The sequence below is a fragment of the Lipotes vexillifer genome, unplaced genomic scaffold, assembly GCF_000442215.2.
Source record: "Lipotes vexillifer unplaced genomic scaffold, Lipotes_vexillifer_v1.1 scaffold163, whole genome shotgun sequence".
Classification (NCBI taxonomy): Eukaryota; Metazoa; Chordata; class Mammalia; order Artiodactyla; family Lipotidae; genus Lipotes; species Lipotes vexillifer.
In genome coordinates this window covers 1,386,279-1,401,887 of record NW_006788722.1, presented here as the reverse complement: position 1 = coordinate 1,401,887, position 15,609 = coordinate 1,386,279, and the positions used below count along the sequence as shown (strand labels likewise).

At 35.4% G+C, this 15,609-nt stretch overlaps 1 protein-coding gene and 1 pseudogene across 1 annotated transcript in view; one reads left to right on the top strand and one right to left on the bottom strand.

Annotated features, from left to right (window-relative positions):
- Positions 1–364: 364 nt before the first annotated feature.
- LOC103081789 (eukaryotic translation initiation factor 4B pseudogene) lies at positions 365–2,611 on the bottom strand (annotated as a pseudogene).
- A 1,925-nt stretch (positions 2,612–4,536) lies between these two features.
- Positions 4,537–15,609, top strand: part of WWP1 (WW domain containing E3 ubiquitin protein ligase 1) — an 81,189-nt gene continuing 70,116 nt past the window's right edge. The window contains 3 exon segments of the mRNA XM_007461724.1: positions 4,537–4,606; positions 12,558–12,696; positions 13,344–13,468. Of these exon segments, the coding sequence (XP_007461786.1) occupies positions 4,537–4,606; positions 12,558–12,696; positions 13,344–13,468 (334 nt within the window).

Below are 15,609 nucleotides of genomic sequence, written 5' to 3'. Positions count from 1 at the left end.
ATTCATCCCACCCCGCATTTCCCCCCCTGGTGTCCACAGGTTTATTCTCTTCATCTGTATCTCTATTTCTGCTTTGCAAATAGTTTGATCTGTTTTGGTCCACTTGATCCATGGAAAATTGGTGCCTGTTGAAATTGCCCAAGGCAATGGCCAATTTGTCAGTTTCTTTCTGTGGTTCTAACAATCTTTGGAGGCTTTTCTCCCCCCAGGAGATGGTGAATTTTATTTTGCCTTGTCTGGATAGAGATTTGATTTGCTTAGAAATGTTCCAGGGTAAAGAGAGACTAGGAGAAAGCACAGTATGTAGAATTCTATTTTAATTTTCACTGTCAACTGGGAGAGCAGCATACTCACAGTACTGAATTCAGAGGCTGGATTCTTCAGGGTTCTTTGGCTCAGCTGCAGATTGGAGTTCTTGATCCTTTTTGTTAGGTTTCCTTTCAGACTTCTTCCATTAGTCTTTGTTCCTTCATCTCTTGGTCCATGCTTGAGTTCCCACTTTCACCTTTTGGGACACTCACCAAATCTGTTTTATTTTCATCTTTCCAGGTTGATTCTTCCTGAGATGTTGAGCTGGAGTGACTTTTCCTCCATCACTTGTAGGGGATTGCTGCTCTATGTTTGAGCTCTGAGATCAAGCAGAAAGCTTAGCACTTCACTTCACCCAAGTATTCTCTGTTGATGGAGGGGCCAGCATTACCTTTAGTAGCTAATCAGGTTTGGGAAGCTTAGAAGTTGGAGAGTGACAGTCTTTTGCCTTAGTGAGTATTTCATTTTCCAGAGACATCTCACTCTCTCTCCTTCATGCATCCCGGTCTGACTTCTGGCAGATGTGGCAAGGTCCCAATCTGAGATGACATACTTCCTGTCCTTGAACATTACTGTTCTAAATATTCTTCACTCTGCCAGTTTGGCTGTCTCTCCTGAGGCTGTCATTCTAGTTTTGGTTCATCGAACTGATGCTGCGATTTCTCCCTTTCCTTCTGTAGCTGGTCTTCTACTTGCTGTCTCACAGGTGGGTCAGCAGGCTTTGCTGCTCCGAGGATGGAAGCTGCTTGACTAAACTGGGAAGTACCAGCAGAGGATTCATCTTCCTTAGGAGTACTCTGAGGCATTAGATTCAGTTTGGGTCTCTGGGAGGGTCCTCTATCATCACACCTGTAATCATCTGGAGAGCAGTTGTCTTTGGTGCTCCACGACTGAATGTCCTGTCTATCCATCTTCACAGTGGTCCTGCTTCCTCTGTAGTCATCATCCCTATAGTACCCACTACGACTTGCATTTCCGCCACTGTTTATCCTGAAGTCATAGCCTCTACCATGGTCTCTGCTGCCTTAGTTGTGATAGCAGTCCTGGCCTCCGTAGTGATCACAGTGTTTGCCTTCAAAGCTCTCTTCACCTCTCCTAGGTGGATAGTCAAATCCAAGCTGTCTATGGCAGGACAGTTCCTCCAGTCTGTATCGATTTTGTGAGAAAGCTGATTTCTTTTTCAGCCAAAAGAATGATCATCCTTGTCTTTTTCCCATGCTTGATTAGCAGTGTCCCCTGGAATTCTGTTACCTAGAGATTTTTTATTGAGGTTGAGGACACAGAGCAGGGACTCCAGGTTCTCAAACTCAGCATTGAAACCTTTCAACCTCTCTGGATTACTGGGTTTGCATGGTAAATGCACTGCACTGATACTTAATCCTCTAAAGAATTCCTTAATGGAGACTTCTGTCTATCACAAGTTGGGTTCCCCAGAAAAGCAGTGTAGGGTGGCAGATGGGGAAATGGCTCTGGTTCCCAGGCAGCCTGTGGAGCAGTGGGCAGGATGTATTGGTTAGTTGCAGGTGCCTTATACATGTTGTCATCCTAACTGTGCCAAGTGCTTGAAACATCCTCCAGATCATCTGTTCTATCAGTCCAGCTGACTGGTTTGGGGATATAGATGCTGCTTCCACCAGTGTTACTACCATCCTCAGCCTGTAAGCCTGTTAGGGAGATAGGGCCCATTCTTCTTGGCTCAGGTCACTTTGCTGGGCTAGGGGAAAGAACCAAAACGAGGCTTTTTTTTCTTTTTTTTTTTTTTAAGCATGCAAATTTGGAGTTTTATTTCTACTTACTAGATTGGGTCTTGTATCATTTTCTTTGTTCTCCCTAATAATGCTCTTTTTCTGCTATTATAACTAATCCTAGCTTTCTTTTTGTTTATATTTGCCTAATATGTCCTTTTCCATATTTTTGCTTTCATCCTATCAGCATCTTTATTTTGTAGGTGTCTCTTGTCTTACTTTTGAATTTGTCCGTATACATTTATTGTGATTATTTCTATATTTGAACTCTCTTTGTGCTTTCTGATAGTCCAGGTTGTTTTTGCCTTTTTTTTTTTTTCTTTCCTTTTCTAGCCTTTTTTTGGGAATTAATTTTTTTTTTTAATTGTATTCTCTTCTCTACTAGTTTGGAAATTACACTCACTTATTTCTATTCTTTTATGATTACCCTTGAAATTCTGCTGGCATACTATTAATATATAGGCTAAAGTTAAACCAGATCATAATCCCTTTGCTGGACAATGCAAGAATTTACATCACCAATTCCTATCCTCTCTCTTCCTACCCTGCTCCTCCATTATATGCTTCTGTTCCTTATTCCATATTTGAGCGGTTTATACGGGTTTTATTTAAATACCGTAATAAGATGTTGTTATTGTTATTTTGTTCAGACAATGTTTATTTAGATTTATTTTTATGCTTACTAATTTCTTTACTCGTCTTTTCCTTCTTGCATCTCAGATCATCGTGTGTAATTTTACTCTTTTATGAAACATGTTCTTTAGATTTTGTTGAAGTAAAGGTCTGCTGCCGGTAAACTCTCTTTTGGTTTATCTGGCAAAGTCTTAATGCCTTCTGTGTCCCAGAGAGAGTTTTAGTGGTTGAATAATTTTTGTCTCAGTTCTTTGCATGTAGATGCTTGTTCTACCTTTTGTGCTTCCATTGCTACTGTTGAGAATTCTGCTATCACTTTACTCTCTTCTTTTATATGTAATCACTTTTCTCTCTGGCTGCTTTTAACATGCTGTCTTTTGGTGTTCTGCAGTTTGACTGCTTTGTGTCCAAATGTGAGTGTCTTTATGTTTATCCTGCCTCTTTTATATATATTTTATTTCTTAGAATTGTGAATAAATGTTTTTCATGGCTCCAGAAAATTAAGTCATTTTCTCTCCTGGTATGCCCTCCTCTTTCTTCATTTTCTGAGATTATGAGTAGAAATATATTTCAGGTCACGTTTTATCTTTCACGTCTTTTACCTTCTTTTTGATATTTTCAAGCTGTTTATTTCAGCATTACTTCTAAATGATTCTTTTAGGTTTATGTTCAAGTTTACTGATTCTTAAGTTCTGTCTAATCTGAATAAACTATGGATTTTAATTAATAATAATATATTGATATTGCTTCATTGATTATGACAAGTGTAGCATACTAATATAAGAAATTAATAGTAGGGGAAACTGGGTATAGGGTATATGAGAATTCTGTTATCTTCACAACTTTTCTGTAAATCTGAAACTATTCTAAAATGAAGAGTTTAAACAAATTCTATATGATTCTTTTTCAGATATGCAATGCCATTTTCATAGTCTCTTTGCTTGACCATGTTTTATTTTATCTTTTATTGCTAAAACTAATTTTTAAAAGTTTATGTTTAATAATCATAATATGTAAAGTTCATAAAGGGTAAGAAACATATTTGTTAATATTTCTCAACCTTGCCCTGAATGTTCTACTTTATGTTAGTAGGTTAAAGGTGTATAGAAGGTTAGCCTTAAAATATTTGCCATGCAGAAGAAAGCTGCTTTGTATTTTATTTAAAAGTAAAAATTGGGTGGAGCAGTGAAACAGAACTTGAAAAAAATTATCTATAAAAAGAAACATGCAGGATTTACTGGGGACATGACAACTTAATGTAATATATAAACCTGCTCTAGGTACTGTATTTAAAGATTATGATAAAGGACATTGTTGGAACAGGTGATGAAATTATAGTATATGGACTGTATATTAGATAATAATAATGTACTAGCTAAGTTCCTGAATTCTATTATTGTATTGTATTGTGAGAATATTTTTATTCATAGGAAATACATACTAAATATTAAAGAGTAAAGGAATAGTTTACTTAGGTGGTTCAGGTAGTAAATTAATACTGTATAATATTATATAATATGTAAAAATAAACATATAAAATTATTTATGTATTTGTTTGATTTATAAATCAACACATGACCCTGGATTCTTAGTACCATCATTTATTTTGTTGCTCAAGTTGACCCAGATATGGTTACTTAGCCATATTCTCTTGTAATTCTTACAATAATAATGTCTTTATTTTAAATGGGGGACAGCTGTGGCTATATCACCATGTGATGGGTTGAAAATATTCTATTAAGTGTGGTTTCTTAGTTAATTCAAGTAAACTGTTAATCATATTGAAAATTATAATCTCTAATATATGAATAAATTAACTTTTTTGTAGGTTTAAGCTGAATTTTGGGACATGGCCACTGCTTCACCAAGGTCTGATACTAGTAATAATGACAGTGGAAGGTTACAGTTACAGGTAACTGGTAAGTTATTTTCACAATAATTTAAAATAGTAGTTCCTTGATGAAACTTTCTTTTTAATACCTAATTCAGCAGACTTATTTCATAAGTATATTTTCTTTTAGATTAATGCCATGGTGTATTTGTTGCAATAGGCCTCAAAGCTAGAAACCCTCTAAAAATATTTTATGTATTCAGTAAGTATTTATTGAACCTGTGCTGGATGCAGAGAAGCTATATCCTCTGGTGGTGAGAGAATTTGTGTATTAGAATAAACACCATTGAGCTGGTCCTTAAATGAGTATTAGGATGGAGAAGGATGCTAAAAGCCTTTTTTCATCCGTTTAAGCTATTCATTTAATCATTGGGCAAATATTTGTTAAGTGGAATTCTATATATGAAAACACAGGCCCTAGTACTCCAGGAACTTACTATATAATGTTGAGACAGGTTTGTTTTGCATGGACAGTTACCATGCAAAGTGATCATTAACTGGATGCAATGAGAACTTAGAGGAAAGTGTCATAGGTCTGCTTGGGATTGGAGATGGCCTGTAGATCTAGGAGAATAGGGTAAGAGAAAGACAGAGGGTAACACTTTGACTCTTGTAGGAGGGATCAGAGTTCATTTCAAATTAGATTGGCAGCTAAAAGCATGAGAGAGAGAGGGAACAGCATATGTAAAAGCATGAAAGAGCCTTTTTTTAGGTGACTTCAGACAATTTATTTTAGCTAGCTGGAATAATGATTCAAGGAGTGGTCCTTAAATCAGCAATTTTACTAGTAGAAATTTATTTTGCAGGTATATTATTTATGCATATAAATAATGTCCATATATAATGTATGTATATAGTTTTTTAATATATAAATATCTACAAGATAAATTAGTAGAAGTAACAGAGAGAGGGTGAGAGAGAGTTTTTAATAGCAAAAGACTGACAGTGGAATTCTAGATAAACAATGACATGAAATAAATGAATACGTGTACCAGTAAGAGCCAAGTTCTAAGATAATACTGTTAAGTGAAAGAGCAAGTTGTGGAATAGTGTGTTTAGTATGTGACCATATGGATGTGAAAAAGGAGGGGTGTTTGTATGTGCCTCTATGCTTATAACATTAGAAATAATACTTGCCTTAGGAGGGGCAGGATTGAGCTTAGAATAAGAAGGAGATATACTGTAATTCCCATGGTACTCATTACTGTGAGGTCAGTTGTTTCTAGGAGTTTTCAGTGAACAGAGCTAGGAAATGTTTATTGTCTTAGAAAGCAAAAAACAAATCCTGAGTTCATGCTGATATTTGCAATTCAAAATAATAGCTGTAGCCTCTAAGTAACCATTTTCCACTAAAAGGAGCAAAAAGTTATTTTTACTTCATTTGACTTTATATTTCTATCTCTTTTCTCTTAACCTCAGAATTTTAATTCTAAATGACGTTAACACAGTTATATCTGTTATATCCTAACATACACAGAATAGCAATGTTAAAATTACCGAAAGTAACAGGCCCACTCATCACAGTTTTAAGATTTCTTTGTGAGCTTCCCCTCCTTAGGATGTATAGTCAAGAGTACCATGTTTCAAAGTAACTTAATCTTCTGTTTGGTTATGCCACCAACTGGATTAGTTAGATTCACTGCTTTCAGTTATTTATTTTTTATTTAATTTTGTTTTATCACCATATAAAACATTTATACAGTTCTGGAGTCAAAATTATTAAATTAAGATATATTTGGAGAAGTCTGGCCACTTTATCCCATTCCTCCCCCGTCTCTCCCTTGCCCTTTTGGTAAACATTTTTATTTGTTTTCATTTATCCTTCCATTTCTTCCTTTTGAAAATATAAGCAGATATGCACAGTATATGTATTCACATCTCTCCTCCCAACCCTCTAGTTCTTAGCACCTAGTTTCTGCACCTTGCTTTCCTTCATTTAACAGTAATATCCTGGAGTAATATCCATAGCAGGGTATTCCATACACCTTTTTATCGCTACACAGCATTCTATTGACCAGATATACCAAAATTAATTCAGCTAGCCCCCTACTGATGGGTACCATCTTTTGTTATTGCAGATAGTGCTTTACTGCAGTAAAGAGCTTCATGTGAATGTCATTTCTTATTTTTGCTCGTGTCATTAGGATAGGATCCTAGAATGAGATTGCTGGGTCAGAGAGTAAGCACGTGTAATAATGTCAATCACAGTTGATCCCTGAACTGCAGGGTTTATGGGTGCTGACTCCTGTGCAGTTGAAAATCCGTGTATAACTTTACAGTCAGCCCTCAGTGTCCATGGTTGCACACCCATGGATTCAACCAGCCGCTGATCATGTAGTACTGCGGTATGTCCTTATTTTAAAAACACCTGCGTGTAAGCGGATCCACGCAGTTCAAACCCCTGTTGGTCAAAGGCCAACTATGTTGCCAAGTTCCTCTCCATAGGACCTGTACTATTTCTGTGTTCCCACCAGCTGTCTATGAGAATGCCTGTTTTCCTATAGCCTCATCAAGATGTGCTGTCAGGCATGTTGACAGGTCAGAAGTGGTGTCGTGTCATTTTAAATATCATTTCTCTCATTATAAGTGAGGTTGAGCCATGTTTAAGGGACACTTGTATTTAGTTTTCTGTGAACTGAGAACTTACATGTTTTGAAAGAATTCCCTGGTGACTCTGATGTGTATTGCACTCAAGAACCAGTTATAAGTGTAATTTCTAATACTTCTGCTTTTGCTCTGCCTAAGCTTAGAGCCATATATTTGGTTACAGTGTTGCTTGTGCAGGACCTGTGGCCTACATATCTGAGGTGTGACTTTCTTCCTGTTCTTTACCTAATGTATGAGTACTTAATTGAAGTAGCAAAGACCTGATCTAGCTGATTTGAGCCAAAAGGCAACTTATAGAGAAGCTATCAGGTAGCTAATAGAATCACTGGAAGTCTAGAGAACCAATTGGAAAATAGGTATGGACCAAAGGAATGTAATTAGCCAAGATAGTGCCTCCACAGTATTTATCATTTCACATATCAATTATTATTCTCCTTTGAAATACAGTGATGCTCTTGGGAAACCAAACTTGGACCTGTGCTAAATGGCACCAGGTTTTAGTGCCTTGCTTTTCCTCTCTTTTTTCCTTGCCTTTGCCTTTCTTTCATTTTGTTGATCTGGTTTTTTAAATTACAAAACACCTTAAAATACACAATCTTATTGGTCTAACAGTACCTTATGTAATAAATATGTACTCCAGTTTTACCAAGGAAGGAACTGAGAATCAGATTAAATGCCTTCCATTAGTAATAAGAAACCAACCAAGGTCTTAGGTTGTTGCTCCTTTTATTAGGTAACAGTGACCTCTGTACTGATTTTTCTTTAATTTTTTTTTTTTTGCTGTACGCGGGCCTCTCCCTGTTGTGGCCTCTCCCGTTGTGGAGCACAGGCTCCGGATGCGCAGGCTCAGCGGCCACGGCTCACGGGCCCAGCCGCTCCGCGGCATGTGGGATCTTCCCGGACCGGGGCACGAACCCGTGTCCCCTGCATCGGCTGGCGGGCTCTCAACCACTGCGCCACCAGGGAAGCCCAAAATATGCCTTTATTATTCTCTAATTTTCTTTACATTTCATTTGAATTTTAGAGTTTTCTTCCCTTCTCCTCTGTACCCCCCTGCGCCCCCCCAAATCCCAATATTAGTGTTTTCATTTAGGTCATTTAAAAATAATGTATTAAAGTTGCTCGCTTCAGCAGCACATATACTAAAAAATTGGAACGATGTAAAGAAGATTAGCATGGCTCCTGCACAAGGATGACATGCAAATTCATGAAGTGTTCTGTATTTTTAGTTTATCAGTTGTAACAAAGGTGCCACTTTGGTAACAGGGAAGGCTGTGCGTATGTGGGAGCAGAGAGTTTATGAAAAATCCCCCTCAATTTTGCTGCCAACCTAAGCTGCTCAAAAAATAAAGGTTTAAAGAAAAATGAAAAAAATAAAAATAAAATGTATTAAATTGATGATATTGAAATCTTTCAGTGTTAAAATTTCCAAATCCAGGGATAATCATGTCATTCCCTTCAAGTTTTTTATGTTCATCAGTAAAGTTTTATAGTTATATTCATGTATGTACATTTCTTATGTTTATTACTAGATTTTAGGGGTGTGGTATTATTATGAATGGGATTGTTATATTAAATTCTCACACATGCTCAGAGGACTCTTTTTCTGATAGATTTCCCATATTTATATAACCTTACAATAGAGGATATTCTGGTATAACACCAAAGGAAACTCATGAAATAGGAAAATAAAATCTATCTTATGTATTCCACTAATTAGAATTCTTATTTGAATTAATGAGGTTATCTTTTGGTTATTTAAAATCATAGTATTCTCGTTATTTATTATATATGCACATTTTTGCCAGCATGTTATGAATTCCTTGTGAGATTAAAAATGAGCTTTTAAAAATTACTTTCCTTACCCTGCCAGCATCTGGTATTATTGAAGACTGTGCCAATTAAAAAGATACAATCGATATATTTTGAATATGTCTGCAGTTAACTCAGAAGAGTTAATACTATACAGTAAGTCATAATAGTTATAGAGTAATAGTCACTATTGTTGGGTGCTAGGCATTCACTGATAATAATGGTACTTTGGATCCCTTCACTCACCAATCCTAAGCATCAGGTACTGTTTATTGTTCCCCTATTTTTCAGATGAGAAAATTGAGGGTCAGGGAGGTTAATTGACTTACTTTAAAGTCAGACGTCTAGCCAAGTGGCAGAGTTAAAATATGAACCCAGATGTGTCCAACGCTTTTTTTTTAAGAGCAGCTTTGGAACCGCAGCAAAATTGAGAGGAAGTACAGAGACTTCCAGATATGCCAACCCCCACACATGCATAACCTCCCCCATTATCAGCATTCCTCACCAGAGTGCTACATTCATTACAAGTGATGAACCTACATAGTCACCTAAGTTCATAGTTTACATTAGGGTGCACACTTGGTGGCGTACATTCTGTGGGTTTGGACAAAAGTCTAATGACATGTATCCATCATTATAGTATTATACGAAGTACTTTCACTGCCCTGAAAATCCTCTGTGCTCCATCTATTCATCCCTCACCCATGCTTCCCCAGTCCCTAGCAACCGCTGATCTTTATACTGTCTTCATAGTTTTGCCTTTTCCAAAATGTTATATAATTGGAATCATGCAAGATACAGCCTTTTCAGATTGGCTTTTTTCACTTAGTATTATGCATTTAAATTTTCTCCATGTCTCTCCATGACTTATTTCTTTTTAGCAGTGAATGATATTCCATTGTTTGGATATACCAGTCGTTTATCCATTCACCTACTGAAGAACATCGTGGTTACTTAGAAGTTTTGGCAGTTATATAAATAAAACTGCTATAAATATCCACGTGGAGGTTTTTGTATGGACATAAGTTTTCAACTCCTTTGGGTAAATACCAAGGAGTGCAATTATCGGATCATGTGGTAAGCCTATGTTTAGTTTTTAAGAAACCGTCAAACTGTCTTCCGAAGTGGCTGAACCATTTTGCATTCCCACCAGCGATGAATAAGAGTTCCTGTTGTTCCACATCCTCACCAGCATTTGGTGTGGTCAGTGTTCCAGATTTTGACCATTCTAATAGGTGTGTAATGGTATCTCGTTGTTTTAGTTTATATTTCCCTGATGACATATGATGTTGAGCTTTTCATATGCTTATCCATATATCTTCTTTGGTGAGGTGTCTGTTAGGGTCTTTGGCCCATGGGGTTGTTTTCTTACTGTTGACTTTTAAGAGTTCTTTGTGTTTTTTTGACAGTAGTTCTTTATCAGATATGTCTTTTGCAAATATTTTCTCCCTGTCTGTGGCTTGCGTTTTCACTCTCTTGACATTGTCTTTCATAGTGCAGAAGTTTTGAATTTTAATGAAGTGCACCTTATCGGATATTTCTTCCATGGATCATGCCTTTGGTGTTGTATCTAAAATGTCATCCATTGCCATGCCCAAGGTCATCTAAATTTTCTCCTGTGTTGTCTTAGAGTTTTATAGTTTTGTGTTTTGCATTTAGGTCTATGATGCATTTTGAGTTAATTTTTATGAGGGGTATAAGGTCTGTGTTTAGATTTATTTGTTTGCATGTGCATGTCCAGTTGTTCCAGCACCATTTATTGAAAAGATATCCTGTGCTTTTAACACCATCCAGTAGTTTCTTCCCCTTCTTCTAGTGTGTAGATAAGTCCTGCATATACTGAGGAAATGACTTTGATTTGGAGTGAAGAACTTTGATTGGGGGATTTCTTGGGAGGGGTCTGTGTCTTCTGTCACTTCAATGGTGTTGAATTTAATGCAGTTTGGAACAGAGAAGGATGGAAGTGAGTTTTGCCAAGACCCTGAGAGTAACACTTCAGACCATAACATTGAACACTCTTTGATTGCTTTATGTTTCCAGTACTTAAGTAGAGTATGTCCTTTGAATCTTTTCCTGTTCTTCAAATGTGAATTAAGGACTACTGTATCTCAAATACTCTACTTCTGCTGTAGCGTTTTTCATATCATATTTTGGTGATTTATTTGCGTGACTACTGATTTACATTACTGTTCGCTCACAGCAGAATGGAAGCTTACATCAGCTTGTTAATGTTCATATTCTTAACATGGGGTACACGTGTGGTATGGAGGGGGCTTTCTCCTTTCTCATCTCAGACCCACAGTGTTCATAGGTAGTTGATTATAGATGTGATCTTGATAAGTTCTTATTACTACTTGGTAGTCAGTACTTTGCCCTGCAAGTATGTATTCCCCATTTGAATTAGTAGTTGTAAAAATTATTTAAAAATCAAATGCTTAGCCTAAGTTAAACAAGTCTTCCTCCAAGTCAGGTAAATTCAGTTTAAAATTCACTTTCTGTAAAGGGTTATGATTAACTTCTAGTGACATTTTGATTTTAAAGTTTTTCTTTGCAAAGGCAGATACCTCCTCCTTTTTTTGAAATCAGCTTTCTAAGAAAAGCATTTTTTTAAAAACTGCCAAAGTTTATGTAATTTCAGATAGGTAAGTTATGAATTCTACCTGGCAGAGAAGTTGATAGGCAGATTGAATCTGAAGACACTTCCCTTTCTCTTGATGCTTGATGCAGTTCAGTATTAAGTTCAAATGGTTGGCAAGGATGTGGAGAAATCAGAACTCTTATACACTGCTGCTGGGTTTGTAAAATGGTACAGCCACTGTGGAAAATAGCCTGGCAGTTATTCAACAGAGTTACCATGTGACCTAGCAATTCCACTCCTAGGTATATGCCAAGAAAATGAAAACATAAGTCCACACAAAAACTTTTACGTGAATGTTTATAGCAGTATTATACACAGTAGCCAAAAAGTGGAAACAACCCAAATGTCTATATCAACTGCTGAGTGGATAAATAAAACGTGGTATGCCTATACAGTGGAATATTATTTGTCAGTAAAATGAATGAAAATACTGGTACATACTACGACATGGATGAACTTTGAAAATATGCTAAGTGAAAGAAGCCAGTCACAAAAGACCATTTCATTTATATGAAATGTCCAGAATAGGCAAATCTACAGAGACAGAGTAGGCTAGTAGTTGCCTAGGGCTGGTGGGGAGGAAGTGGGATGGAATAGGAGGGTGACTGCTTAATGATATGGGGTTTCTTTTGGGGGTAATGAATATGTTTTAAAATTGCTTGTGGTGATGGTTGCACAACTCTGTGAATATATTAAAACTATTGTGCAGTTTAAATGGGTGAATTATATGCTATGTGAATTATTTCAATAAAACTGTTAAAGTCAAATGGTTCCCAGGCGTTAACAGTAGCCCTTTTATATTGTTTCTCCATCCTGCCAGTGAAAATAGTTTGAGTTGCACAAGACGCACAATTCCATTTTTATTGATTTATACTACTTTGTGGCTAAATATATTCACTAGTGATTATCATGTTTCTGTTAGTTTCTAGTGCCAGACTAAAAAGAAAAAAGAACTGGTTTGGAACAGCAATATATACAGAAGTAGTTGTAGATGGAGAAAGTAAGAAAACAGCAAAATCCAGTAGTTCTTCTAATCCAAAATGGGATGAACAGCTAACTGTGTAAGTATCTGGTATATAAAGAATGCAAAATTTTCAAAAGAGAGTGTGCTTCTTGGAATGTTTTTCTTTTGGTGGTGTTTTTTGGGTTTTTTTGGTAAGATGACTTCAGAGTAAGGAATGCTATTTTTTAGTGTGACTAGACAATTTTAAGTATGAAAAAAATTTTGGTTTCTTTGATTTTATTTAGAAATGAAACATAATAGTCCTTGTTTTTGCTTTACAAACTAATGTTTTCCATATAGCGATATTTTTTCTTATTGTCTTATAAAAATAAGTAGGGCAGAAAATCATTTGGCATTTCTGAAATATAATATTATAAATTTGTGTATAGTAAAAGTGTTATAACCAATGCAATCAACTGTCTTAAATCTTTAGGTATTAGTTCGAGTAAAAATTGTGTTATTTTGAAGTCTTAATAAGACATTTGATGTATTGCTGGTGTTCTGGTTTGTTAATTACAAAAACTTTAAATCTGGATATTAAAGTCCTAATGTACTTGAAAGTAAATATTTGTTTTTATTTATAATTCAGGTAGTTTACTGTTTCATATAATATTTTTTCCTCAAATAAACTGAATTCACGGCTTTTCAAAATTATTGAAGTAAATCATACTCTCCTGTATATTTGTTATAATTTTACCCTTACAGAAATGTGACCCCACAGACTACATTGGAATTTCGAGTTTGGAGTCATCACACTTTAAAAGCAGATGCTTTATTAGGAAGAGCAACAATAGATTTGAAACAAGCTCTGTTAATACACAATAGAAAATGTAAGTTTTTTGTTCTAGTCTTTGTTTCTTTAAAAGTTTATTTTAGACAATTTGAAAATATTCTGAAGTCAAAAAGCAAAAAAAAAAAAAAAGTTTTGTATTTATAAAGGAGGACTTCATTTATTGCCTATGATTGCTTTTAAGTTTATAGCATTATATGAAATAGGAAATATTTACCCTGGCATTTCTCTGTCCAACAAATTTATACAAAATAATCCCAGCCATCCATGAGTATACCCGGTTATCAGTGACCATCAGTGATTTATTATATACGTAAAGACTTGAAAAAAATGATCATTATCTGAACCTACTCTACTTTGTTTCTTGGCTAATAACAATTTTGTTTGTACAAAATAAATTCTAACTCTTAAATTTTCTTTTTTATTATCTAACTAGTTCATTTTAGAAAATATAGAGAATGTAGAAAATCACAGAGGAATATAAAAATTATCTGTAATTTTTACTATCCAAGGATAACCCTTCCCAATAATTTGGTCTCTCATTCATAGACGTAAATTTTTTTTTCTTCTTTGTATCTACTGGTTTATCCTCTTCTTTTTTTCATTTAAAAATATAATATGAGCGTTATGTTTCCATCATATTAAATTTTTCTAGTGTGAGGATTCTTAAAGTAGTTAAGCTTCAATTATTTGTAAACTCCCTATCATGGTATGCAAAAACTTGGGGATATATACATGTATTTCTGATTCTGAGGAGAGTTCATTGCTTTTATCAAATTCTCAAAATACTGTGTGATCCAAAGAATATTATAAACTGGACTCCTAGTTTATGATTTAACTAGTTTATTATTTGATATTTAGGTTTCTAATAGTTCACTCAAACTAATACCGCTCTAAATCTTTATGTTCATCTTATTTCCTTAGAAATTTTCTTACTCCTAACAGATGCGCTAGGTTAAGGGTTAAAATGCTAATTTTTAAGATAAGTTAATTTTTTTTAAGTTTTTAACAAAAAGACATTCATGTATAACTGAAAAATCTGTTTTTGATGTAGTTTTTGGGCATAAAGAGTTAATGAGTCAAGAAAATGTAAAAGCCATATTAGTTTTTATGTACAGTGATTTTTTTTTTTTTTTAAAAGTCGTCTTTTAAGCACTGAAAGTTTAATCCCCTGCTATGTCATGGCTTTTGGTCATTCAATTCATCTTGGTTACAGAAATAAGTAGTAGGTCTTGTAAACATACAGTACCTTGCTTGGTCTGATGGTGGCTGGATTTGTACTTTTTTCCGGGCTCTATGACATTATTGGTATAAATATGTCATACCTCAGTTAACCTATGTTATTTCAGAACTGATTATTTGGTTTCAACTATTTATATGCTATTTCTGCTCTGGATTAAGCTTTTGCATGGGACCTCTTTTCTAGTACAAACGTTATTTCTCAAAATCTCACAACCCAGAGATAATGAGAGCTAATATTTTGATGAAATTTTGTCTACATGTGTATGTGTATAATAATCGAGATCATACTCAGTTTCATGTTCTTCTTAGCTCTCAGTGTTATATCATGTGCATTTCTCTGTGTAATTCAGTGGTATTCTTTGAAAGCTAATTTAGTAGTTTCATAATGTTTTATCACAAACTGTAATTTTTAAACCATGCTCCTACTGTTGCCATTTAGATTGTTTCCAAATCTGTTATATTAGACTGTACTGAACCTTCATAACAAAGATTATAATATTTATCTGCCAAAGTAATTTTGTAGGAAGGTTGTAATGTCTATATACTTGGAAATGAAACTCTTATAAATTGTATAAACTTAAAGCTATCTCTCATGATTTAATTGAGCAGAATATGCTCAGAGGAAAAATAAAATTTTATAAACATTCGTACATGTCTGAAATCAGTGGCTTCAGAAATTGTAATAGCAGCATCTTATACATCTTAGGCAGTCAGTAATTTATTTTTGAAAATTGAAAAGTGTATTAGTTTTCCAGGGCTGCCATACCAAAATACCACAGACTGGGTCGCCTAAACCAGGGGTCCCCAACCCCTGGGCCACGGACCAGTAGCGGTCCGTGGCCTCTTAGGAACCGGGCCTCACAGCAGGAGGTGAGTGGCGGACGAGTGAACGAAGCTTCATCTGCTGCTCCCCATGGCTCGCATTACTGCCTGGACCAT